At 48.3% G+C, this 27,898-nt stretch overlaps 1 protein-coding gene across 1 annotated transcript in view; it reads right to left on the bottom strand.

The window, feature by feature from the left end:
• vav3a (vav 3 guanine nucleotide exchange factor a) overlaps positions 1–27,898 on the bottom strand; it is a 190,641-nt gene that overhangs the window by 51,416 nt on the left and 111,327 nt on the right. Inside the window, 8 exon segments of the mRNA XM_078560624.1 lie at positions 489–586; positions 1,850–1,951; positions 6,960–7,069; positions 15,922–16,054; positions 17,065–17,150; positions 17,238–17,324; positions 26,369–26,437; positions 27,365–27,460. Coding sequence (XP_078416750.1) covers positions 489–586; positions 1,850–1,951; positions 6,960–7,069; positions 15,922–16,054; positions 17,065–17,150; positions 17,238–17,324; positions 26,369–26,437; positions 27,365–27,460 — 781 coding nt within the window.

Genomic DNA, 27,898 nt, shown 5'->3' with positions numbered 1-27,898 from the left:
ATTAGTTTGGGGATTGATACAGGGATATAGAGAGAGAGTGGGTCAGTGGGATTAGTTTTGGGATTGATACAGGGCTATGGGGAGAGAGTGGGTCAGTGGGATTAGTTTTGGGATTGATACAGGGCTATGGGGAGAGAGTGGGTCAGTGGGATTAGTTTTGGGATTGATACAGGGATATAGAGAGAGAGCGGGGCAGTGGGATTAGTTTGGGGATTGATACTGGGCTATGGGAAGAGAGTGGGTCAGTGGGATTAGTTTGGGATTTGATACAGGGCTATGTGGAGAGAGCGGGACAGTGGGATTAGTTTGGGATTGATACAGGGCTATGGGGAGAGAGTGGGACTGTAGGAATAATTTGGGGGTTGATACAATTGTATAATTGCTATTAAAGCACAATGTAATATTTGAACATTTTATTTCTGAGTACATTTTGAGATTTGGTTTCTCATGACATTGCTGTGGAGGGAGTGCTCATTCTAGTATTTTACCTGGTGTTGCCATGCCACAGGTGCAGACTCTCCCTAAGCATTCCTTATGTGCTCCAGTTCCACATCTCGTACACAGGTATCCCTGGTAAAATATCCCTCTGGGAGAAGAATGCAATCAACCTTTACAGCACAGCGTAACATCGTGACAATAACAACTTATATTTATATAACACCTTTAGTCTAGTAAAACATCTTCACAGGGAGTGTTACCCAACAAAATCTGTCACCGATCCACAGAAAGCGGCATTAGGATGGGTGGCTAAAACTCCGGTCAAAGTGGGAGCTTTTAGGGAGTGTCTTAAATAAGAGAGAGGGAGTGAGAGAGAGAGATACAGAGCGAGAGAGGGCAAGAGAGAGAGAGGTAGAAAGAGAGAGAAAGAGAGCAAGAGAGAGAGAGAGAAAGAGAGAGCAAAAGAGAGCGAGAGAGAGAGACAGGGAGCGAGGGAGAGAGAGAGTGAGAGAGAGAGATACAGAGCGAGAGAGAGTGAGAGCGAGAGGCAGAAAGAGAGAGAAAGAGAGCAAGAGAGAGAGAAAGAGAGATCGAAAGAGAGCGAGAGAGAGAGAGAGCGAGAGAGAGACAGGGAGAGAGAGAGAGAGCAAGAGAGAGAGAACAAGAGGTAGAGAGAGATAGAGAGATAGAGCGAGATAGAGGGAGGGAGAGAGCGAGAGACAGTGAGAGAGAGATAGAGTGAGAGAGAGATAGAGAGCAAGAGAGAAAGAGATAGAGAGAGAGAGAGAGAGCGAGAGCGAGAGATAGAGAGAGAGAGAGATATTGAGAGCGAAAGAGAGTGAGAAATAGAGAGAGTGAGATAGAGAGAGCGAGAGAGAGAGATAGCGAAAGAGAGCAAGAGAGAGTGAGATAGAGAGAGAGGGAGCGAGAAAGAGAGGAACAAAGAGCGAGAAATAGAGAGAGAACTAGATAGGGAGAGAGCGAGAGAGGGAAAGAGAGAGGGGTTTAGAGAGGGGTTTAGGGAGGGAAATACACAGTTTATGGCCCAGGGGAGACAGGGTGGTGTAGTGGTCATGTCACTGGACTAATAACCCATGGGCCCAAGTTTATTCTCTAGGAGACATGGTGCAAATCCCATCATGCCCCCAAACCCCTCCCTTCCTGCCCCCAAACACAAAACTCCTCAAATGCGAAGCCCCACCCCTCCTCTCTGAACCCCCAACCCCCTCCTTGCTCCTCTAACCTGGGTGTCTATTTTTTAGTTTACTGTCATGTAACTGGGTTTCAGTACAGGGTTAATGTTCTATCATTGCAGGACCTTTCGCTGTATCTAGTTTGAGTTTAACCAGATGAAGGGAACAGACAAATAAACGGCACTACAAATGACAGCCTCTTGCAGCAATAGTCTCACCTCAGCAACATCTGGCACGCCTGGCAGTATGTGATCCGTTCAAAGCTGTGCATGGTGAAAGCGTGATTATTACTGTTGGCAGCCTCAGGCCGAATGTTGGATCTGCATGAGAGAGAGAGAGAGAGAGAGAGAGAGAGAGAGAAATCCAAATTTAATAGAGTGAGGAGCTCCAGAAACATGTAAGGTAGAATGCGCCATGATCAATTTGTGCACAGCAAGCTCCCAAAAACAGAAATGTGATGATCACAGAATCACAGCACAGAAGAGGCCCTTCGGCCCATCGAGTCTGCACCGACACGTGAGAAACACCTGACCTACCTACCTAATCCCATTTACCAGCACTTGACCCATAGCCTTGAATGTTATGACGTGCCAAGTGCTCATCCAGGTACTTTTTAAAGGATGTGAGGCAACCCGCCTTCACCACCCTCCCAGGCAGCGACTTCCAGACCGTCACCACCCTCTGGGTAAAAAGGTTTTTCCTCACATCCCCCCTAAACCTCCTGCCCCTCACCTTGAACTTATGTCCCCTCGTGACTGACCCTTCAACTAAGGGGAACAGCTGCTCCCTATCCACCCTGTCCATGCCCCTCATAATCTTGTACACCTCGATCAGGTCGCCCCTCAGTCTTCTCTGCTCCATAAAAAACAACCCAAGTCTATCCAACCTCTCTTCATAACTTAAATGTTTCACCCCAGGCAACATCCTGGTGAATCTCCTCTACACCTCGTCCAGTGCAATCACATCCTTCCTAGAATGTGGCAACCAGAACTGCAGACAATTCTCCAGCTGTGGCCTCACCAAGGTTCTATACAACTCCAACATGACCTCCCTACTTTTGTAATCTATGCCTCGATTGATAAAGGCAAGTGTCCCATATGCCTTTTTCACCACCCCACTAACATGCCCCTCCGCCTTCAGAGATCTATGGACACACACGCCAAGGTCCCTTCGTTCCTCTGAACTTCCTAGTGTCATGCTGTTCATTGAATACTTCCTTGTCAAATTACTCCTTCCAAAGTATATCACCTCACACTTTTCAGTGTTAAATTCCATCTGCCACTTATCTGCCCATTTGACCATCCCGTCTATATCTTCCTGTAGCCCAAGACACTCAACCTCACTGTTAACTTCTTTGTGTCATCGACAAACTTACTAATCCTACCCCCCACATAGTCATCTATGTTGTTTATATAAATGACAAATAATAGGGGACCCAGCACAGATCCCTGTGGTACGCCACTGGACATTGGCTTCCAGTACTAAAGCATCCTTCTGTCATCACCTTCTGTATCCTACAACTAAGCCAATTTTGAATCCACCTTATCAAATTACCCTGTATCCCTTGTGCATTTGCCTTCTTTATAAGTCTCCCATGTGGGACCTTGTCAAAGGCTTTGCTAAAATCCATATAAACTACATCAACTGCACTACCCTCATCTACACACTTGGTCACCTCCTCAAAAAATTCAATCAAATTTGTTAGGTATGACCTCCCTCTGACAAAGCCATGCTGACTATCCCTGATCAAACCTTGCCTCTCCAAGTGATGGTCACATATTCTGAAGATATGATATTGATTGAGGGAGAATGATTGACCAGGACAGCAGGAATAACTCTTGTTGTACTCTGAGTCTATACCATTCACATCTACCTCACAGGGCAGACGGAGCCTCGGTTTAATGTCTCATCTGATAGGTGGCGTCAGAAACAGGGCAACGCTCCCTCAGTACTGACCATCCAACAGTGCAGCACTCCCTCAGTACTGATCCTCCAACACTACAGCACTCCCTCAGTATTGACCATCCGACAGTGCTGCACTCCCTCAGTACTGACCCTCCAACACTACAGCACTCCCTCAGTATTGACCCTCTGACAGTGCAGCACTCCCTCAGTACTGACCCTCTGACAGTGCAGCACTCCCTCAGTACTGACCCTCTGACAGTGCAGCACTCCCTCAGTACTGACCCTCTGACAGTGCAGCACTCCCTCAGTACTGACCCTCTGACAGTGCAGCACTCCCTGAGTACTGACCCTCTGACAGTGCAGCACTCCCTCAGTACTGACCCTCTGACAGTGCAGCACTCCCTCAGTATTGACCCTCTGACAGTGCAGCACTCCCTCAGTACTGACCCTCTGACAGTGCAGCACTCCCTCAGTCTGACCCTCTGACAGTGCAGCACTCCCTCAGTACTGACCCTCTGACAGTGCAGCACTCCCTCAGTCTGACCCTCTGACAGTGCAGCACTCCCTCAGTACTGACCCTCTGACAGTGCAGCACTCCCTCAGTCTGACCCTCTGACAGTGCAGCACTCCCTCAGTACTGACCCTCTGACAGTGCAGCACTCCCTCAGTCTGACCCTCTGACAGTGCAGCACTCCCTCAGTACTGACCCTCTGACAGTGCAGCACTCCCTCAGTACTGACCCTCTGACAGTGCAGCACTCCCTGAGTACTGACCCTCTGACAGTGCAGCACTCCCTCAGTACTGACCCTCTGACAGTGCAGCACTCCCTCAGTACTGACCCTCTGACAGTGCAGCACTCCCTCAGTACTGACCCTCTGACAGTGCGGCACTCCCTCAGTACTGACCCTCTGACAGTGCAGCACTCCCTCAGTACTGACCCTCTGACAGTGCAGCGCTTCCTCAGTACTGACCCTCCGACAGTGCAGCACTCCCTCAGTACTGACCCTCTGACAGTGCAGCACTCCCTCAGTACTGACCCTCTGACAGTGCGGCACTCCCTCAGTACTGACCCTCTGACAGTGCAGCGCTTCCTCAGTACTGACCCTCTGACAGTGCAGCACTCCCTCAGTACTGTCCCTCTGACAGTGCAGCACTCCCTCAGTACTGACCCTCTGACAGTGCAGCACTCCCTCAGTACTGACCCTCTGACAGTGCAGCACTCCCTCAGTACTGTCCCTCTGACAGTGCAGCACTCCCTCAGTATTGACCCTCTGACAGTGCGGCACTCTCTGAGTTCTGCACCTGTAGTGTGAGCCAGGGTTATGGACTCAAGTGTCTGGAGTGGAACTTGAGTCCATGATTTTCTGATTAAGGGTAAACATGTTAGCAACTGAGTCACAACTGACAGATGAGAAATACAAGGGGGTCAGTGGTACATTCTCTGGGAGGCCAGGAGTAATGGTGTGTGCAGGAAGATGACCAATTCAGGGGATAATCTGGCTATGACAGGACAGATGTTAACAAAAGCAGGGGAACTCAGTCCCACCCAGCTGGACCACAGTGCAGAGGTGTTGGTAACAGATTGTGTAGCAAGGATGAGGAGGGAGAGTGTACTGTTATCATTGTCCCATATTTGTGATGTCTTTAAGAGCTGATTCAATGTTTTTTTCCCACAATGTTCTTACATGGTTAGAGTGGAGAAGGTGTTGTTATTCTCCTTGGAGCAAAGGAGGCTTGATAGAGGTATACAAGATTATGGCAGGTTTGGATAAGGTGGATGAGGAATAATTGTTCCCATTATCTGATGGTACAAGGAATAGGAAACATAGATTTGATATTTTGGGCAAGAGATACAGGGGGAATGTGGGGAAGAATTTTTTTTACACAGTGCGAGGTAATGACCTGGAACTGAATGTTCACGACGATGGTGGAAGGGGAGATAATTGACCATTTCAAAAGGAAATTCCTCACGCAGGGCGTCATATTTAAACTGCAGCCGCGCGCACCCTTTTCAATGCTTACAGCCCAGGGCTGCTGTGGTGAAGACATGACCCCAAAAGCCAAGAAGAGTTCAGCCCCCTGATTCAGTGACGCATTCCCTGTGACACTTTCTGGATGGCTTGGAGCCTCCCCAGCGATGTCCTCCACCCACACTCTGGTCACAGGAAGTCTATCAGTCTCACCACTCTGGCTTTGGAAGCAGTGCCAGTGGGGATCAGTGCCAACTCTGCACACAAGAGGTCAGCCATCCAGTGCAGAAAGAGGGTGAATGATCCTATCCGTGCCCCCAGGGTAAGGCAACCATCTCATCCCTCTAAACTCACACACTCACACACCCATCACACATTCACTGGCATCTCACTCACTGCCAGCTCAAGGGACATCACCACTCACTATCTCACACTCACCCTCACATCTCCATCTGGCCCCATCTCCTCTGGAGGCTGCCTCCTCAGCCCTCACCATCCTGAGCAACATGTGCCCCCCACACACACCCTGGGATACCCCCCTTCCCCAGTACAGCCCTCACCCAGCAGCCATTGAAAAGCCACCCATGCCTTACGGCTGGTCTGGTGGGGAGAGACCTGCCCGTGAGCCTCCCCTAACAGTGATGTGGAGCTGCCTGTGAATTCTGTCGCTGAGGCTGTGAGTGCTGCCCGAAGCCAGATAGGCAAATAAACCTCGGAGTCTCGAGTGAAGTGCAGCTCACCCGGTGCACGTCGCTAATGTACAGTTGTGAAACACATCGGGGAGCGATCAGGCCGATGTGCCCGGTGATCCCGGGGGGGATGATTCCGGTAAGCAGGGTTTATAATGAGATGCTGAAGTATTGAAATTAGGTTCCCGATGTGCAGCAGTGGGAAATTCTGCCCACCGTTGATGGGTGGAGCTGACCATTGCGAACTGGTTTCACGGCGCTGTAAAGCCGATTTTTGGCCTTCTCACCATATTGTCCGCTCACACTGCCAAACACACCAGCCACCAACGAGAGTGGAAAATACCACCCTATAACTTCAGTTTTGCTAGGGCTCCTTGATGCCACACTCGGTCAAATGCTGCCTTGATGTCAAGGGCAGTCACTCTCACCTCAACTCGGGAGTTCATCTCTTTTGTCCATGTTTGAACCAAGGCTGTAATAAGGTCAGGAGCTGAGTGGCCCTGACGGAACCCAAACTGGGCATCAGGTTATTGCTGAGTATTTGCCTCTTGATAGCCCTGTCCACCACCACTTCCATCACTTTATTAATGAGTGAGAATAGAGGGATGGGGTTGTGAAACCTGATTGAAGGGATCAAAGAAGGGGTCCCAGGGAAGAATGGCTACGGAGTTGGAAGGCAACTACATATTTTGGAGAAGAAAGGGAGGTTAGAGACTGAGTGGTAATTTGCAAATATGCTGAGAGTCCAGGTGCTTTATACTCACAGTGCCATTCCAAACTGCTCCAACCATTTCTTCTTCAAATCCTTTGTCTTACAGAAGAATTCGAATCCATTTTGGCCATGCAGGTGTGTGAGGTAGAATCCATGTGACCACTGCATCCAAAAAAAGAAAAATACAATTTTACAAAGATGTACAACGCACTTGGGCCTTTCGAGTTTGTTTCACAATTTCGGAATGAATCACAATGTCTCAGTGGTCACGCTCTCATCTCTGAATCAGAATGTCATGGATTTAAGCTTTGAAATAAAAGCAAAATACTGTGGATGCTGTAAATTTAAAATAAAAACAGAAAATGCTGGAAAAGAGCAGCAGGTCTGACAGCATTTGTGGAGAGAGAAACAGAGGAAATGTTTCGAGTCTGTCTGACCCTTCTTCAGAGCTACAGAGAAGTAGAGATGTGATGAAATTTAGGCTGTTTAAGGGGGGCGGGTTGGAGCAGGTGGAAATGGTTAGAAGGTTACGATAGGTGGGAACTCAGGAGAGATTTGACAAAGTTGTCATGGACACAGAACAAAGGGAGTGTTAATGGTAGTGTGAGAGACTAAAGAAGGTGCTGATAATGGCATAAAGGTAAGAGCAGAGTATGTTAATAGCAGGGCAAGGGTCAGCGCTCTGTGAAAGCAAAACATAAAAACAAGTGACAGATGTCCCACGGTGTTGAGGGGGAGGGGGGGAGGGGAAAACATGGGTTAAAAAAGCAGTCAAGATGGAGCAGGGAGTGCGGCACTGTCAGAGGGTCAGTACTGAGGGAGTGCTGCACTGTCAGAGGGTCAGTACTGAGGGAGTGCTGCACTGTCAGAGGGTCAGTATTGAGGGAGTGCTGCACTGTCAGAGGGTCAGTACTGAGGGAGTGCTGCACTGTCAGAGGGTCAGTACTGAGGGAGTGCTGCACTGTCAGAGGGTCAGTATTGAGGGAGTGCTGCACTGTCAGAGGGTCAGTACTGAGGGAGTGCTGCACAGTCAGAGGGTCAGTATTGAGGGAGTGCTGCACTGTCAGAGGGTCAGTACTGAGGGAGTGCTGCACAGTCAGAGGGTCAGTATTGAGGGAGTGCTGCACTGTCAGAGGGTCAGTACTGAGGGAGTGCTGCACAGTCAGAGGGTCAGTATTGAGGGAGTGCTGCACTGTCAGAGGGTCAGTATTGAGGGAGTGCTGCACTGTCAGAGGGTCAGTACTGAGGGAGTGCTGCACAGTCAGAGGGTCAGTATTGAGGGAGTGCTGCACTGTCAGAGGGTCAGTACTGAGGGAGTGCTGCACTGTCAGAGGGTCAGTACTGAGGGAGTGCTGCACAGTCAGGGGGTCAGTACTGAGGGAGTGCTGCACTGTCAGAGGGTCAGTACTGAGGGAGTGAGGCACTGTCAGAGGGTCAGTACTGAGGGAGTGCTGCACAGTCAGAGGGTCAGTATTGAGGGAGTGCTGCACTGTCAGAGGGTCAGTATTGAGGGAGTGCTGCACTGTCAGAGGGTCAGTACTGAGGGAGTGCTGCACAGTCAGAGGGTCAGTATTGAGGGAGTGCTGCACTGTCAGAGGGTCAGTACTGAGGGAGTGCTGCACTGTCAGAGGGTCAGTACTGAGGGAGTGCTGCACAGTCAGGGGGTCAGTACTGAGGGAGTGCTGCACTGTCAGAGGGTCAGTACTGAGGGAGTGCTGCACTGTCAGAGGGTCAGTACTGAGGGAGTGCTGCACTGTCAGGGGGTCAGTACTGAGGGAGTGCTGCACTGTCAGAGGGTCAGTACTGAGGGAGTGCTGCACTGTCAGAGGGTCAGTACTGAGGGAGTGCTGCACTGTCAGAGGGTCAGTACTGAGGGAGTGCTGCACTGTCAGAGGGTCAGCACTGAGGGAGTGCCGCACTGTCAGAGGGTCAGTACTGAGGGAGTGCTGCACTGTCAGGGGGTCAGTACTGAGGGAGTGCTGCACTGTCAGGGGGTCAGTACTGAGGGAGTGCTGCACTGTCAGAGGGTCAGCACTGAGGGAGTGCCGCACTGTCAGAGGGTCAGTACTGAGGGAGTGCTGCACTGTCAGAGGGTCAGCACTGAGGGAGTGCCGCACTGTCAGAGGGTCAGTACTGAGGGAGTGCTGCACTGTCAGAGGGTCAGCACTGAGGGAGTGCTGCACTGTCAGAGGGTCAGTACTGAGGGAGTGCTGCACTATCAGAGGGTCAGTACTGAGGGAGTGCTGCACTGTCAGAGGGTCAGCACTGAGGGAGTGCCGCACTGTCAGAGGGTCAGTACTGAGGGAGTGCTGCACTGTCAGAGGGTCAGTACTGAGGGAGTGCTGCACTATCAGAGGGTCAGTACTGAGGGAGTGCTGCACTATCAGAGGGTCAATACTGAGGGAGTGCTGCACTGTCGGAGCGTCAGTGCTGAGGAAGTGCTACACTATCAGAGGGTCAGTACTGAGGGAGTGCTGCACTGTCGGAGGGTCAGTACTGAGGGAGTGCTGCACAGTCGGAAGGTCAGTACTGAGGGAGTGCTGCACTGTTGGAGGGTCAGTGCTGAGGGAGTGCTGCACTGTCGGAGGGTCAGTGCTGAGGGGGTGCTGCACTATCAGAGGGTCAGTACTGAGGGAGTGCTGCACTGTCGAAGGGTCAGTACTGAGGGAGTGCTGCACTGTCGGCGGGTCAGTACTGAGGGAGTGCTGCACTGTCGGAGGGTCAGTGCTGACGGAGCGCTGGACAGCCAGAATGTAGCACTGAGGGAGGGTCAGTACTGAGGGTGTGCTGCACTGTTGCGTGTCCTCGACCCAACCATCTTCAGCTCCTTCATCAATGACCTTCCTTCCATCATAAGGTCAGAAGTGGGGATGTTCGCTGATGATTACACAAATTTCAGCACCATTCGTGACTCCTCAGATACTGAAGCAGTCCATGTCCAAATGCAGCAAGACCTGGACAATATCCAGGCTTGGACTGGCAAGTGACAAGTAATATTCACACCACACAAGTGTCAGGCAATGACCATCACCAACAAGAGAGAATCTAACCATCGCCCCTTGACATTCAATTGTATTACCATCACTGAATCCCCACCATCAACATCCTGGGGGTTACCATTGACCAGAAACTGAACTGGACTAGCCATATAAATACTGTAGCTACAAGAGCAGGTCAGAGGCTGGGAATCCTGCCGTGAGTAACTCACCTCCTGATTCCCCAAAGCCTGTCCACCATCTACAAGGCACAAGTCAGGAGTGTGATGGATACTCCCTACTTGCCTGGATGAGTGCAGCTCCCACAACACTCAACAAACCTGACACTGTCTAGGACAAAGCAACCCATTTAATTGCCACCCCATCAACAAACATTCACACCCTCCACCACCAACGCACAGTAGCAGCAGTGCGTGTACCATCTACAAGATGCACTGCAGGAATTCACCAAGGCCCTTTCGACAGTGCCGTCCAAACCCATGCCCACTACCATCTATAGGTGAGTTACCCATCGCAGGATTCCTAGCCTCAGACCTGCTCTTGTAGTCACAGTATTTAAGTGGCTAGACCAGTTCAGTTTCTGGTCAATAGTAACCCCTAGAATGTTGATAGTGGGGGGTTCAGTGATGGTAATGCCATTAAATGTCAAGGGGCGATGGTAGGATTCTCTCTTGTTGGAGATGGTCATTGCCTGACACTTGTGTGGTGCGAATGTTACTTGCCACTTGTTAGCCCAAACCTGGATATTGTCCAGGTCTTGCTGCATTTGGACATGGACTGCTTCAGCATCTGAGGAGTCGTGAATGGTGCTGAACATTGTGCAATCATCAGTGAACATCCCCGCTTCTGACCTTATGGAATGAAGGTCATTGATGAAGCAGCTGAAGATGGTTGGGCCGAGGACATTATCCTGAGGAACTCCTGCAGTGATGTCCTAGAACTGAGATGACTGACCTCCAACAACCACAACCATCTTCCTTTGTGCTGGGAATGACTCCAACCAGTGGAGAGTTTTCCCCCTGATTCCCATTGACTCCAGTTTTGCTAGGGCTCCTTGATGCCACACTCGGCCAAATGCTGCCTTAATGTAAAGGGCCGTCACTCTCACCTCACCTCGGGAGTTCAGCTCTTTTGTCCATGTTTGAACCAAGGCTGGAATGAGGTCAGGAGCTGAGTGACCCTGGCAGAACCCAAACTGGGCGTCAGTGAGCAGGTTATTGCTAAGCAAGTGCCACTTGATAGCACTGTTGATGACCCCTTCCATTGCTTTACTGATGATGGAGAGTAGACTGATGGGGCGGTAATTTGCCGGGTTGGATTTGTCCTGCTTTTTGTGTACAGGACATACCTGGGCAATTTTCCCTATAGCTGGGTAGATGTCAGTGTTGTAGCTGTACTGGAACAACTTGGCTAGGGGTGGGGCAAGTTCTGGAGCACAAGTCTTCAGTACTATTGCTGGAATATTGTCAGGGACCATAGCCTTTGCAGTATCTCGTGCCTTTAGCCGTTTCTTGATATCACGTGGAGTGAATCGAATTGGCTGAAGATTGGCATCTGTGATGATGGGGACCTCCGGAGGAGGCCGAGATGCATCATCCACTCAGCACTTCTGGCTGGAGATTGTAGCAAATGCTTCAGCCTTATCTTTTGCAGCTTCAACTTGCATTTATATAGCACCTTTAATATAATAAATGCTGTAAAATATGTAGAGGTGTAAAAAAAAAATCACACTGAGTCAGATAAGAAGATCCTATAGCAGCTGATCGAAGGGTTGGTCAAGGAGGTAGGTTTTATGGAGCATCTTAAAGGAGGAAAGAGGAGCTGAGATCTGGAGAGGTTTAGGAAGGAAATTCTAGAGCTTAGGCCCCAGGCAGCTATAGGCATGGCCTGCAATGGTGGAGTGATTAAAATCATGGAACTTCAAGAGGCCTGAAATGGAGGAGCTCGTAGATCTCGGAGAGTTGTAGGGTTGAAGCAGGTGTCAAGGATAGGGAGCAGTGTAGGGGCTACAGGATGTTACGGTGATCGAACATAGGAACATATGAAATAGCAGGAGTGGCCGCTTGGCCCTTTGAGTCTGCTCCACCATTTAAAAAGATCATGGCTGATCTGAATGTAACCTCAACCCCACAATCCTGCCTTTCACTCCCTTGTTAATCAAGAATCTATCTAGCTCTGCCTTAAAAATATTCAAAGACTCTGCTTCCACCGCCTTTTGAGGAAGAGAGTTCCAAAGAATCATGACCCTCTGAGAGAAAAAAATTCCTCCTCATCTCTGTCTGAAACGAGCAACCCCTTATTTTCAAACAGGGACCCCTAGTTCTAGATTCTCCCACAAGAGGAAACATCCTCCCCACATCCAGCCAGTCAAGACCCCTCAGGATCTTAAAGGTTTTAATCAAGTCGCCTCTTACTCTTCCAAATTCCAGTGGATACAAGCCTAACCTGTCCAACCTTTCCTCATAAGCCAACCCACCCATCCCTGGTATTAGTCAAGTAAACCTTTCTGAGCTACTTCTAATGCATTTACATCCTTCCTTAAATAAGGAGAACAATACTGCACACAATACTCCAGATGTGGTCTCACCAATGCCCTGTATAACTGAAGCATAACCTCCCTACTTTTGTATTCAATTCCCCTTGCAATAAACAATAATGGTAGGGAGTGTTGTAGGGGCTGGAGGAAGTTATAGAGATAGGGAGGGTTGTAGGGGCTGGAGGAAGTTATAGAGATAGGGAGAGTGGTAGGGGCTGGAGGAAGTTATAGAGATGGGGAGGGTTGTAGGTGCTGAAAAAGGTTACTGTGATAGGGAGGATTGTGGGGTTAGAGGTTACAGAGCTGGGAGGCTTGTAGGGGCGAGGCCAGGGATTTCGAATTCAGGACATTGCTCAATTAGCAACCAATATAGATCAGTGAACACAGGGGTCATGGGTGAAGGGGATTTTGTTCGAGTTCAGGTTTTTTTAAATTCATTCATGGGATGTGGGCTTCGCTGGCTAGGACAGCATTTATTGCCCATCCTTAATTGCCCTTGAGAAGGTGGTAGTAAGCTGTCTTCTTGAATCACTGATGTCCAAGTGGTGTAGGTGCATCCACAGTGCTGCTAGGGAGAGAGTTCCAGGATTTTGACCCAGTGACAGTGAGGGAATGGCAATATATTTCCAAGCCTGGAAGAAAGTAAAAGCAGGTGGGGTGGCTCTGTTAAAGAACTGAGATCTGTACAGTAGTGAGAAATTATCTTTGCTTGGAAGATCAAGGTGTAGAATCAGTTTGGGTGGAGTTAAGAAATAACAAGGGAATAAAGTCATTCATGGCAGTAGTCAATAGGCTCCCTAACAGTCACTACACTGTAAAACAGAGTATCCATCAGGAAATATTATGGGCTTGTAAGAAAGGGACTGCAATAATCATGGGTGAATTTAATCCTCACATACATTGGAAGAATTAAATTGGCAAAGGTATCCTGGGAGGTGAGTTCATAGGATGTTTTGGGGACAATTTCTTGGAATAATACATCTGGAACTAACCAGGGAACAGGCCCTTTTGGATCTTGTGATGTGTAATGAGGCAAGATTAACTGATGATTTCATTGTAAAGGAATCTCTGGGCAAGAGCGATCATAACATGATTGAATTTCACATTCAATTTGAGGGTGGGAAACCTAGCTCCAAATCTAGTGTTTTAAGCTTAAATAAAGACAATTTTAAAGGTATGATGACAGAGTTAGATAAAGTAGACTGGGAGAATAGACTGAAAGATAAGATGGTAGATTAGCAGTAGAAGACATTTAAGGAGATGTTTCAGAACTCTCAACAAATATATATCCCATTAAGAAATACTGTACAAGATGGGTGAACCATCTGTGACTAAATAAGGAATTTAAAGATGGAATTAAATTGAAAGAAAAGATGCAAAATGCTGCAAAGATTAGTGATAGCCCTGGGCATTAAGAAAATGTTATAAACCAGGAAAAGATGATTAAAAATATATGGCAGAATTTTACCTTCCCCCAGTGGCAGATTTGTAGGCGGGGGTGGGCGTAAAATATTTTGGATGGCCTTCCTACCGGGGCTCCCACCCGTCCTGAGGGCAAGTAGGGATGGGCAATAAATGATGGCCTAGCCAGCGACACCCACATCCTGTAATTAAATTTTAAATACTCTCTGTGGGACGGGTGAGGCATAGGCTGGCTCATCCACTCTTGTCCCCATTGAGGCCGTTAAGTGGCCAATTATTGACTGCTTGAAGGCCATTTCTTGCCCACCATGGCGGGAGGAGTTCAGGGGCAGGGGTGAGACTGAAAAGTCACCTTGCTCAGACCTCGTATAGGAGAGGGGTGCCTCCATCAGCAGCCTCCTTTTAACATCGGGCCACCCTCCAAAAGGTCTGGTCCCCACTGCCTCTCCACCAACAATCCCACCCCGCTCCCCGATCTGTCCATGCCCCGTGCCTCACATCCCCATCCTGCTCTGGGACTTCACGCTTACCTTGTCCTGGACCCCCGGGACTTAGACTGTGGGGACTGCTTGCAATCCCAGTCCTGTCCATCATCATTTCTGACACAGTTGGGACTAGACAGATGCTGGCCAATCAGATTGGTCAGCAACTCTCATTGGTGGGGCCTCAACTATTTGCATATCAATGAGACGTGTGAAGGGACAGACTGTATTGTAGCTAAGTTTGTCGATGACATAGGCCAGAAAACAAGTTGTGAGGGGGGTACACGGAGTCTGCAAAGGGATAGAGATAGGTTAAGACAAACATATGAGGGAGAAGGGCATAGAGGGTTACGAAGGTAGATTTGGGGAAAGAAGGGAGGAGGCTTGAGTGAAGTATAAATGTCAGTATGATTGGTTGGGCTGAATGGCCTTTTTCTGCGTTGTACATCCTAAGTAAACAGGTTGTCTTATGAAGAGAGATTGAACAGGTTGGGCCTATACTCATTGGAGTTTAGAAGGATGAGAGGTGATCCTATTGAAACATATGAGATTCTGAGGGGGGTTGACAGGGTGGATGCTGAGAGGGTGTTTCGCCCTTTAGGGGGGATTCTGGAACTAGGTGGCACAGTTTCAAAATAAGTGGTCAAGAGGAGGAATTTCTTCTCTCAGAGGGTCATTAGTCTTTGAAATTCTCTTCCCCAGAGAGCAATAGAGGCAGGGTCAGTGAATATATTCAAGGCTGAGTTGGACAGGTATTTGAAGAAGACGGTGGCATTGTGGTAATCTCACTGGAACAGTAATCCAGAGGCCCAGGCTAATGCTCTGGGGAGATGGGTTCAAATCCAACCCTGGCAACTGGTGGAATTTAAATTCAATTAATAAAATCTGGAGTTAAAAGCTAGTCTCAGTAACAGGGTGACCAGAAACTATCATTGATTGTCATAAAAACCCATCTGGTTCACCATTGTCCTTTAGGGAAGGAAATCTGCTGTCCTTATCTGGTCTGGCCTACATGTGACTCCAGACTCACAGCAATGTGGTTGACTCTTAACCACCCTCTGAAATGACTGAGCAAGACACTCAGTTCAAGGGCTATTAGGGATGGGAAACAAATGCTGGCCTTGCCAGTGATGCCCACATCCCATGAAAGAATAAAAAGGAAGTCAAGGGTTATCATGAGACGGGCAGGGAAGTGGAGCTGAGGTCAAGAACAGGTCAGCCATGATCTCACTAAATGTTGGAACAGACTCAAGGGGCCGAATGGCCTACACCTGCTCCTATTTTTATGTCCTTATGGAGGGTGCGAGATTGGAAGTTTGCCAGGAGTGCATTGGAATATTTAAAATGGAAGTAACAAACTCATGAGCGAGGGTTCCAGCAGCGGAATAGTTGATGCAGTGGCTGAGTCAGGCAACGTTAAGAATGTGGCGGAATACAGAGTCAGAAACTCAGCTCAGGGTCAATGGGATGCCAAGGCAGCGTACAGTCTGGCTCAGCTCCAGTTAGTTACCATAGAAAGGGATGGAAATGATAGTTAGGGAACAGAGTTTGTGGAGCGGCTAAAGAGCATTCACTCACCTTCTTGTTTTCCTTGTCTGTTGTTGGGTTGTTTGTTATCTTGTAAACGCTCAAGTCGATGATTTCCTTCATTTCGTAGTTATCTCCCCGTCTCTTACACACAATGACTGCCTTGTCAAAGAGGAAGATGTGCCTATTCAGAGAGAGAACATATAGATTCCAGCTGTCTCACCATGTTCTCATACAGGGAAGCTTGCAAGAGGAGGCAATTGTTGCTTATAGGATTCAAACCAGACTCAAAAAGTGGAGGATGACAGTCTGTTTCACCTTGGCCAGAGCCATAAGCAGATTCTATCTGGAGTAACTGGGTTCAGTTCTGGGCCCCGCATCTCAGGAAGGAGACACTGGCCTCGGAGAGGGTGCAGAGCAGAATGAGACTGGGGGTGAAAGGGTTAAATTATGAGGGCAGGTTACATGGACTAGACCCGTATTCCCTCGAGTTTGGAAGATTAAGAGGTGATGTAATTGAAGTGTTTAAAATGATTAAAGCCTTTGATCGGACAGATAGAGAAACTATTTTGTCTTGGGGCTGTGGGGGTCTGGGGGAGTCCAGAACAAGGGGGAAGAACGTTAAAATGAGAGCCAGGCCATTCAGGGTGATGTCAGGAAGCAATTCCTCACCCAGAGAGGATAGGAATCTGGAACTCTCTCCCCCAGAAAGCGGTGGGTGCTGGGGTCAACTGGAGCTTTTATGACTGAGATAGAGTTTTGTTGGATAAGAGTATCGAGGGATATTGAGTGAAAGGCAGGTAAATGGAGGCAAGATACAGATCTACCATGATGCAATAGAATGTTGGAACTGACAATAAGCGCACACACAGAGACTCTTTCATACACATAGATGTGCATGCAGTCTCGCACATACACGATGCATGCATGCTCATAAACACACATGTGCGCATGCACATTCTCAAATATACATGCACAGACATGCACACACAGACACATACAGGTTTACAGTTAATCTGGAACCATTACAAGTGGTGTGTTGTAGTGAAGCTATGCTGCAGTCAGTATTTTACACTCGTTCCTGCCCTTTGTCATTGGTACTTTGATACTTTGCTGCAATGTTGAGTTCAGCTCCGTAAGCTCCGATAGTTGGGAATCTGGAACACAGAGTCACTGAAGGGCCTTCCTACTCACCGATCCTGCCGTGTGCGTTTGTCCAGCGTCATTAGCCGCATCTCCCCATCCACTTTGGGGCGTCCATACTTTGTAAGAGGCTGGTTCTGAAACACACACAGCGTCGCTTACCAAGGGCACAATCTACCCAAAATATCCCAATCTGACATGGGCAGATAGTTAACCAAACTCACCAAGTTATCAATGCAGTGCTGGAACTGATTAATCTCTCGTAGGCACTCGTTATCCCGTTTCACCTCATTGACATATTGTGCCAAGTCCTACAGAGACAAAACTGAATCAGTGAAATAAGTTAAACAGCGCAATCATCGAACCACAGGAAAGTTACGGTACAGAAAGAGGCCATTCAGCCCATCATGTCTGTTCCAGCCAAAAAAGAGAAAAAAGGAACTGGCCGCTCAGTTTACTCCCACTCTCCAGCCCCTGGTCCATGGCCTTGCAGGTTCCAGTGCTTCAGATGTAGACCCAGGTGCCTTTTTAATCAGTTGAACATTTCAGCCTCAACCACCGACTGACGCAGTGAATTCCAGACACCCACCACCCTCTGGGTGAAAAAGTTTTTCCCCATGTCCCCTCTAATACTTCTAACAATCACCTTAAATCTGTGCGACCTGGTAATTGACCCCTCAGCTAGGGGGAAACAGGTCTTTCCTGTCTACACTATCTAGGACCCTCAGAATTTTCTACACCTCAGTTAGGTCACCCCTCAGCCTCCTCTGTTCTAACAAAAACAACCCGAGACTATCCAATCTCTCCTCATAGCTGCAATTTTCAATCCCTGACAGCATTTTTGTAAATCTCCTCTGTTCTCTCTCCTGAGCGTTTATGTCCTTCCTGTAATATGGTGAATAGGACTGTACACAAAATTCCAGCTGTGGCCTAACCAGCGTTTTATACCTATAGTAATTGTGGTTTTATTTAGTGTGTAATGTACCTTTAAGAATAATACTTGTTAAGGAAGATCAATGACCTGTAGTAACCAATAGGAGAGCAGCACGGGCTGCTCTCAGGGTAGAGATAGAGTTGGAGTTGAAAGCACACGTGTAGTTTCTGCTGAGTATATTGTAAATAAACTTAGGAGAGAATTTTCCCCATGTTGGGTGGGCTGAGTGGAAGTGGGCGTGGGCCCAATCGCGACCCACGATCAGGTCCGCGCCGCCATTTTACGCGGGTGGGCCAATTAAGGTCCGCTCAGCGTATTCCTCGACTCCCGTGGATAGCTGGAATGGGTGGGCGGCAGCGGGAGTGCACAGACTGCCCGGTCCAATGGCCACCCAGTGGCCTGTTTAAATGAAGGCCTTTATAAGGCTGCTCACAATGGCCGTGAGAGGGGCACAGCAGAGGGCTACTGTGCATCAAGCAAGTCCAGAGGGTAGGCCAGCGGGCCAGGCCAGGCCGGAGGGTAGGGCAGTGGGACAGGCCAGGCCGGAGGGTGGGGCAGGCCAGGCCGGACGGTAGGGCTGAGGGACAGGCTAGGCCGGAGGATAGGTCAGCGGGTCAGGCCAGGCCGGAGGGTGGGGTAGGCCAGGCCGGAGGACGGGGCAGTGGGACAGTGTGACCTTCGTTACTCCAATGAGTGCCTAGCTGCCCTCCAGCACAGTGGGAGGTCCAGATTGCTGTGGCCTCCCCACCTGACCAAACATACCTGGGAGAAGGTGGCAGGGAGTGTGAGCTCCCATGGGTCCAGTGCCGTAAAAGATTCAATGCCCTCCTGCACTCGGGGGGGTGGTGAGTACCAGGTTGGCTGAGGTCACTTAGTGCAGCCGTCACCCTTTCCACCTCTTTTTTTTGGTTAATGAAGTTACATTTGTTCACTCAATAAATTTTGACATGTTACCGTGCCTCAGGGTGATTCCTTACTTCTGCAAGTGGACGGGAAGCCATGATGTTATGAGTGAGTTGTTTGACATTGAGCTTTATTGACAAGGCCCTTAGTTAATGTTACTATCCAGGCAGACTTAGCACTCAGGTATCGAGTATGGAGCCTGCAGCCCTGACGTGTGTTGAAGATCCATATATGTTATGCTAGCTGAAGGTTCTTTGGATTAAAGTCTCATGGGTGTCCCTGCCTCCCTGGGGTGTGCCCGGGTCAGCGTCTACCCCCTCAGCATTTCCCTGTGTGTGCTCATCCTCGGACTCACTGCTGGACTCATCGTGTGCAGCCGCAGACACTGTGTCAACATCTTCATCATCCACTACATCCCCCCCTTTCCAGCGCCAGATTGTGGAGAGCGCAGCATGCAACCACTATCACCGAGACACGGTCTGGGGGGTACTGGAGTGCACCCCTGAGCAGTCCAGGCATCAGAAGCGCAGCTTGAGAAGACCGATGGTTCTCTCCACCACAGCCCTTGTGGAGGCTCCTATTGTACCGCTGCTCAGCTTCTGTTCTTGGATGGCGGAGAAGCGTCATGAGCCACCTTCTGAGGGGATAGCCCTTGTCACCCAGCAGCCAACCATCCAGCTGGGCTGGAGCACTGAAGAGCCCCGGCACCTGGGAGTGTCTGAGGATGTAGGCGTTGTGGGAGCTGCCTGGGTACCTTGCACAGACTTGTAGAATCAGCATCCTGTGATCACACACTATCTGCACGCTCATGGAGTGGAAGCCCTTCCTGTTGACGAAGGCACCGGGCTCACCTGCTGGCGCCTTGATGGCCACATGTGTACAGTCTATAGCACCCTGGACACGGGGGAAGCCAGCAATGGCCGCGAAGCCTCTGGTTCGCTGTGTCTGACTTGCCTCGTCCCAGAGGAAGTGGATGAAGGTCAATGCCCGTCTGAACAGAGTGTCTGTAACCTGCTTGACACAAGAGTGGACAGCTGATTGGGAGACACCGCAAAGATCACCCACTGAGCCCTGGAAGGAGCCAGAGGCATAGAAGTTGAGGGCAACTGTGACCTTCAGAGCCACTGGCATGGGGTGTCCACCCACACAGTTAGGGGGGATCTCAGGGCCAATCATCTGACAGATATAGTTGACTGTCTCCCTTGACAGTCGGAGCCTCCTTCGGCACTGCACCTCAGTCATATTGAGGTAGCTGCTTCTCCGTCTGTAAACCCTGGCAGCAGGATAGTGGTGTCTTCTGCGGCCCCTTCCGCATTGGTCTACCTCTTGACCCTGCGCCCCTTGTGCCTGAGCCTGTCCTCCCAAAGGTGGCTCCCCTGGAGGCTGAATATGCAATCCTGGCCTCCTCCCCCTTCTAGCCCTCCCAGGCTAAGGGAAAGCCCCAGAAATGATCTTTACTGTAGAGTCCTGACCTGAAGGCTGTTACTCCTATCCAAGCAGCTGGTATGAGTTTTGAAATATTCCTGCTCACACAGGCAAGTATCAGTAACTTTCACACTTAAATACCTGACAGATAACATTCGCGACCCCACTCACCCCTCTTAATTTCCCCTACCCGCCTGCCCGTTGCACCCATGTGACATCCTGAAGATCACACAGGCCTTGAAAAGTTGCAGTCAACTGCAGCCTCAAGGGCCTTAAGTACATGAATAATTAATGGTGGGTGTGAATCCGAGAACATCGCGCGCCCACCCGCCTAAATATGGTGATGGCGTGCGCTGACACGGGGACGCTAGCTCAGCATCATCATGCGTCATTTTACACATCAGCGTGCCGGGCCAGCCACCCACACGCCAACGGAAACATTCTGACCTTAGTGTTTCCACCCAAGAAGTGTCTGCAGATCAACTCCATCATTAATAATACAACTCGACCACCCAACAACAAACTGGTGATGAGGATAAAACAGGATTGAACAGAAGAAATCAAGTTAGAAAGAAATTAGCTCTGTTCCTCGCCCAGTGATTGTAAGTAGCAACCTCCGTTAGAATTGAAGACATTATCTTCTCTCTAAATGCTACAATTTGGGAGAATTGATCCATTTGAACCAGTCACATATGATTGGTCTCAATACATAGAACGCCTCACGTTCTTTTTTCAAGCGAACGAGGTTACAGGGGAAGAGTCTCAGTGGTATCACTCATGTGAAAACTGCACCCTTCCTCAAACGGACTGGCCAAAAGGGCAGTTCAAACGTTCAAGACAGGCATGAAAAAGCTAACTGGAGATTCCTTGGCAACCAAACTAGCACATTTTCTTTCTCATTACAGGACCACCTCTCACACAACAACAGGTGTCACACCAGCGGAGTTAGTGTTGAAACACCGTCTCAGGACGAGATTGAGCTTAATAATGTCAAATTTAGAGGTGAAGGTGGAAAGGAGTCGGGGAAGCCAGAAAACTTGACACGACTGTCAGAGTCACGAGAGGAAATTTACCGTGGGAGAGCCGGTATATATGAAGAACTTTGGGGAAGGACCAAAGTGGTTACCGGGTGAAGTAAGTGCAGTGATTGGACATGGAGGTGAAAGGCCAGATCATCCAGAAACATGTGGACCATTTAAGGACGAGAGAGATAAATCATCAAGATTTGGTTCCACCAGTGACCATGACCAGGTCTGCAATTCCTGTTGAGGATACTCAACCCAGGACTCACATGTCTGATATTCCTGTAAGAGTTGAGGATAGGGAACTGCGAGTGTCCACCGAAGCACCTGATGTTCAGGCAACTCTGGAAAAGGAGGTTCCTGACAGAGAATCTGAAGTTGTGGAGCTGCGGCATTCCACACGTACCAGGAAACCACCTGACAGACTGAACTTGTAAATTCCTCACCCAATGTAAATATTATGTCATCCTGAAAAATTTGTACTTGTAAACATAATATGTATATCCAAGTTAAAGGTGGAGGAATGTAGTAATTATGGTTTTATTTAGCGTGCCATGTATCTTTAAGAATAATATTTGTTAAAGAAGATCACATGATCTGTAGTAACCAATAGGAGAACAGCATGGGCTACCTCAGCATTCAGTGTGTAGATAGAGTTGGAGTTGAAAGCACACGTGTGGTTGCTGCTGAGTGTATTGTAAATAAAAGTAAAGTTTCCACCCTAGAAGTGTCTGCAGGTCAACTCTTAACATTAATAATACAACTCAGCCACCCTACATCAATAAAGTTCCATCATTACCTCCTGCTTTTGTATTCCATCCCTCGCCCAATAAAGGAAAACATTCCATATGCTTTCTTGACCACCGTGTCCACCTGTCCCACCACCTTCAAGGGCCTGTGGACATGCACTCCAAGATCTCTCACCTCCCTAACCCCTCTCAATAACTTCCCATTTATTGAGTATTCCCCTGCTTTGTTTGCCCTCCCCAAATGCATTACCTCCCATTTTTCCAGGCTGAATTCCATTTGCCACTTCTCCACCCACTCAACCAAACCATTGGTATCATTCTGGAGTCGACAGCTATCCTCTTCACTATCAGCTATATGGCCAATTTTTGCATCATCTCCAAATTTCCCAATCATGTCTCCCACATTTAATTCCAAATCATTAGCATATACGACAAACAGCAAGGACCCCAACACTGAGTCCTGTGGAACACCACTGGAAACCGTTTTCCATTCGTAAAAACATCCATCGACCATTACCCTTTGTTTCATGTCACTGAATCAATTTTGGATTCAACTCACCACCTTCCCCTGTAACCCAAGAGACCTCACTTTCCTGACCAGTCTGCCATGTGAGACCTTGTCAAATACCTTACTGAAATCCATGTGGATAACATCCACTACACTACCCTCATCAATCCTCCTTGTTACTTCCTCAAATAATTCTAATTAGTAAGACACGATCTTCTCCTAACAAAACCGTGCTGACTATCCCTGATTAATCTGTGCCTTTCTAAGTGACAGTTTATCCTGTCTCTCAGAATTGATTCCAATAATTTTGCCACCACAGAAGTCAGACTGACCGGTTTATCATTTTCTGGCCCATCCCTTGCACCCTTTTTAAATAATGGTACAACATTCACAGGCTCAAATCCTCTGGGACCTCGCCTGTATCCAGTGAAAATTGGAAAATGATCCTCGGAGCATCCACTATTTCCTCCCTGGCTTCCTTCAACAGCCTGGGATACAATCCATCTGGCCCTGGTGATTTATCCACCTTCAAGGATGTCAGTCCCTCCAGCACTCCCTCTCTCAATATGCTTATTGTATCTTATGTATCACACTCCTCCTATTTAACTAGAATGTCTGCACCATCCCTCTCCTTAGTGAAGATAGAGACAAAGTGCTCATCGAGAACCCTCCCCACATCTTCAGCATCAACCCACAAGATACCGTGTACATCTCTGATAGGCCTGACCCTTTCCTTAGTTATTCTCTTGCTCTGAATGTACTGGTAAAACATCTTAGGATTTTCTTTGATTTTACTTGCCAACATTTTACATATCCTCTTTGCTTTCCTAATTTCCATTTTGACTTCACCACTGTACTTTCTATACTCCTCTAGACTTTCTCCAGTATTAAGCTTTCTGTGATTGTCATAAGCTTTCTTTTTCTGCTTTATCTTGGCCTGTATGCTTCTGGTTAACCAGGGGGCTCTAGATTTGGCAGTACCACCCTTTTACTTTGTGTGGTTATGTCTACACTGTGCCCATAGAATCTCACCTTTGAATACCCCCCACTGATTTGACACTGTTTTTCCTTCTAATAGCTTTATCCAGTCCACTCTCACTAGCTCACTGCTCAGCATCGTAAAATTTGTCTTCCCCCAATTTAGAACTTTTACTCTTGTTCTATCTTTGTCCTTTTCCATAATGATGCTAAATCTAATTGGTCACTATTTCCAATATGGTCCCCCACTGCTGCTTCATCCACTTGCCCAGCTTCATTTCCTAAGACTAAATCTAGAATTGTGCCCCTCTCATTGGGCTTGTTATGTTCTGGCTAAAAAAGTTCTCTTGAATGCAGTTCAAGAAATTTGTGCCCTCTGTGCCCTTCACTCTGTTCGTATCCCAATTGATATTAGGGTAGTTGAAGTTCCAAACAATTACTGCCCTATTGTTTTCGCACTCAGAAATATGTCTACATATTTGCTCTTCTAACTCCCTCCCACTATTTGGAGGTCTATAGTAAACCCGTAGCAGTGTGGCTGCCCCTTTTTATTTCTGAACTCAACCCAAATGGCCTCATTTGATGCTTCATTTAGTATCCCATCCCTTCTCACAGCTGTAATTGATTCTTTAACCAATAATGATACACCCCCACCTTGTTTATCCCCCTCCCTATCCTGCTTAATTAGCAGAGAAATATCCAAAAGCGCAAATGAGAATTTGCCTGTAAAGTGTGTTTTTTTTAATTTGTTCATGGGATGTGGGCTTCGCTGGCTGGGCCTGCATTTATTGCCCATCCCTAGTTGCCTTTGAGAAGGTGGTGGTGAGCTGCCTTCTTGAACCGCTGCAGTCCATGTGGTGTAGGTACACCCACAGCGCTGTTAGGGAGGGAGTTCCATGATTTTGACCCAGCGACAGTGAAGGAATGGCGATATATTTCCAAGTCAGGATGGTGAGTGACTTGGAGCGGAACCTCCAGGTGGTGGTGTTCCCATCTATCTGCTGCCCTTGTCCTTCTAGATGATAATGGTCGTGGGTTTCACAGAATCACAATGCAGAAGAGGCCCTTCAGCCCATCGAGTCTGCACCGACACGTGAGAAACACCTGATCTATCTACCTAATCCCATTTACCAGCACTTGGCCCATAGCCTTGAATGTTATGACGTGCCAAGTGATCATCCAGGTACTTTTTAAAGTGTGTGAGGCAACCCGCCTACACCACCCTCCCAGGCAGTGCATTCCAGACCGTCACCACCCTCTGGGTAAAAAATATTTTCCTCACATCCCCACTAAACCTCCTGCCCCTCACCTTGAACTTATGCCCCCTTTGGAAGGTGCTGTCTAAGGAGCCTTGGTGAATTCCTGCAGTGTATCTTGTAGATGGTACACACTGCTGCTACTGTGTGTCGGTGGTGGAGAGAGTGAATGTTCAAGGTGGAGAAAGGGGTTCCAATCAAGTGGGCTGCTTTGTCTTGGATGGTGTCGAGATTCTTGAGTGTTGTTGGAACTGCACTCATCCAGGCAAGTGGAGAGTTTTCCATCACACTCCTGACTTGTGCCTTGTAGATGGTGGACAGGCTTTGGGGAGTCAGGAGATGAGTTACTCACAGCAGGATTCCCAGCCTCTGACCTGCTCTTGAAGCCACAGTATTTATATGGCTAGTCCAGTTCAGTTTCTGGTCAATGGTAACCCCCAGGATGTTGATAGTGGGGGATTCAGCAATGGTAATGTCATTGAATGTGAAGGGGCGATGGTTCGATTCTCTCTTGTTGGAGATGGTCATTGCCTGACGCTTGTGTGGCTCGAATGTTACTTGTCACTTATCAGCCCAAGCCTGAATATTGTCCAGGTCTTGATGCATTTGGACATGGACTGCTTCAGTATCTGAGGAGTCGCGAATGGTGCTGAACATTGTGCAATGATCAGCGAACATCCCCACTTCTGACCTTATGATGGAAGGAAGGTTATTGATGAAGCAGCTGAAGTTGGTTGGGCCGAGGACACTGCCCTGAGGAACTCCTGCAGTGATGTCCTGGAGCTGAGATGACTGACCTCCAACAACCACAACCATCTTCCTTTGTGCTAGGTATGACTCCAACCAGTGGAGAGTTTTCCCCTTGACTCCCATTGACTCCAGGTTTTCTAGGGCTCCTTGATGCCACACTCTGTCAAATGCGGCTTTGATGTCAAGGGCAGTCACTCTCACCTCACCTCAGGAGTTCAGCTCTTATGTCCATGTTTGGACCAAGGCTGTAATGAGCTCACGAGTGTCTGAGGGTATAACTTTTGTCTGTCCCCATAACACTGCAAATCATTTCTTTTCAAATATTTCCCAGTTCCTTTTTGAAAGTTATTATTGAATCTGCTTCCGCCACCCTTTCAGGCAGCGCCTTCCAGGTCACAACAACTCATTGTGTAAACTAAAATTTCATCTCCCCTCTGGTCCTTTTACCAATCACCATCAATCTGTGTCCCTCTGGTTACCGACCCTCCTGCCACTGGAAACAGTTTCTCCTTATTTACTCAATCAAACCTCTTCCTGATCTTGAACACCTCGATTAAATCTCCCCTTAACCTTCTCTGGTCTAAGGAGAACAATCCCAGCTTCTCCAGTCTCTCCACATTAACTGAAGTCCCTCATCCCTGGTCCCTTTGGAGTAAATCTCCTCCGCACCCTCTCCAAGGCCTCGACATCCTTCATAAAGTGCGGAGCCCAGAATTGGTGACAATATTCGCACTTAGGATTAGCCACTGTTTTCTACAGGTTTAGTGTAAGCTCCTTGCTTGGTAACTCGGTCAGAACCCAGTCCACCTTTGCTCGCTGCCTGCACCCACCTTCATTGCATCCAGTGCCAATCGCAAATTCGCTTTCTCCTGTTGGTCAGTCGTTTGCTTCACAAGCTCCTGTGAAAGGACAGAAAGGTCTGGTTAGAGAGTCATTTAACAATCACCTCTGATAACATGTCACACAGCCTCAGCAAACCCTGATATTCTCCCCCCTGCCGGGAATAGTCAATCTGTCGCACAGGCTCCTTCTCCGGATGCTTGTTTATTGAATCTGTTTCTGCCAGGGGTGTAGATCACCCTGTACAAGAGAGAGGGTCCTGGGAATGTCCATCAGTGACAGACCGAACTCCCGGAATAGTCGGCAGCACCAGATCAAAACCAAAGAGGAATTTTTCCAAATTTCCTTGAACCCCAACATTGGGCTGAAGTTTCTTTTGTTTTTTCACAGAGAGGGTCTAAATCACAAAGGACAAAGTGATAGGAATGGCACTGACTGGAGAGCCAGCATAGAGTCAATGGACTGAATGGCCTCCTTCTGTAATGTAATGACTCTGTGAGTATGTGGAACAGGTAGTATAGGCCAACTTGTTAATGTTTGATAACATTCTGTTTACTTATACCTTTGAATCACTTAGAAAGAAAATCTTTCATTTCTATAGCAGCTTTCGTGACCTCAGGATGTGCCAAAGCATTTCACAGCTAATGAAGTAACTTTTCTGAAGTAGTGTCCCTGTTGTAATGTCGGAAACCCAGAAGTCAATTTACTCCCTACTGAATCACAGCTGGTACTCGGTGCTGTGAGGTTACAGTTCTTACCAGGCACTGACTGCATGTGGCTGTATGGAGATTGTCCGAAAGGTGATGTGAATCACCCAGTTTATACAGCAGTGTACAGAAATAGCATAACCTTTATATTTCCCACCACCATGTGCACCAAGAAAATCCCATTTGTAAGAACCAGGTCTTTCTAACTGGCAGGGGAAGAGTTTCTAACTGGTTTGAAAACAGTTGCATGAACACGAGGAAAAGGAGCGAAAGAGTCACCTGAAGAAGGAGGTGATACTTGAGGACTCTCTGCATTGGTACAACGAGAAGATCTCTCAATGTGAACTTTCCATTGTTCGCTCTGTTTGCACATTCCTAAAAAAACAACAACAACTTGCATTTATATAATGCCTCTTGCATCGTCAAATGCTCCAAGGCGCTTGGCAGCAGCATGATCTGACAGTTTTTGACACCAGGTCACAAGGTGACAAGAGGTAGATTTTATGGAGCATCTTAAAGGAGGAGTGAGAGGTAGAGAGTCAGAGAGTTTTAGGGAGGGAATTCTGGACCTTATGTCCGGCAACTGAAAGCACAGCCACTAATGGCGGAGCAATTAAAATCGAGGATGCTCAAGAGGCCAGAATTAGAGGAGCTCAGAGATCTTGGAGGGGGGGTCCTACTGGGGGGGCAGGGAGGCAGGAGGGAGACATGGAAACCAAAGCTAGATCTTCCAGGATAATGAAAGAGTTAGACAGCAAGTTGAAGGAGAAGAAGGGAATATACGCAGATGGCGGGTTGATAACACAAGTGAGA

The sequence above is a fragment of the Cetorhinus maximus genome, chromosome 17, assembly GCF_964194155.1.
Source record: "Cetorhinus maximus chromosome 17, sCetMax3.hap1.1, whole genome shotgun sequence".
NCBI lineage: Eukaryota > Metazoa > Chordata > Chondrichthyes > Lamniformes > Cetorhinidae > Cetorhinus > Cetorhinus maximus.
Note: the sequence above shows the minus strand (reverse complement) of the source record. Positions and strands in the feature narration are given on the sequence as shown.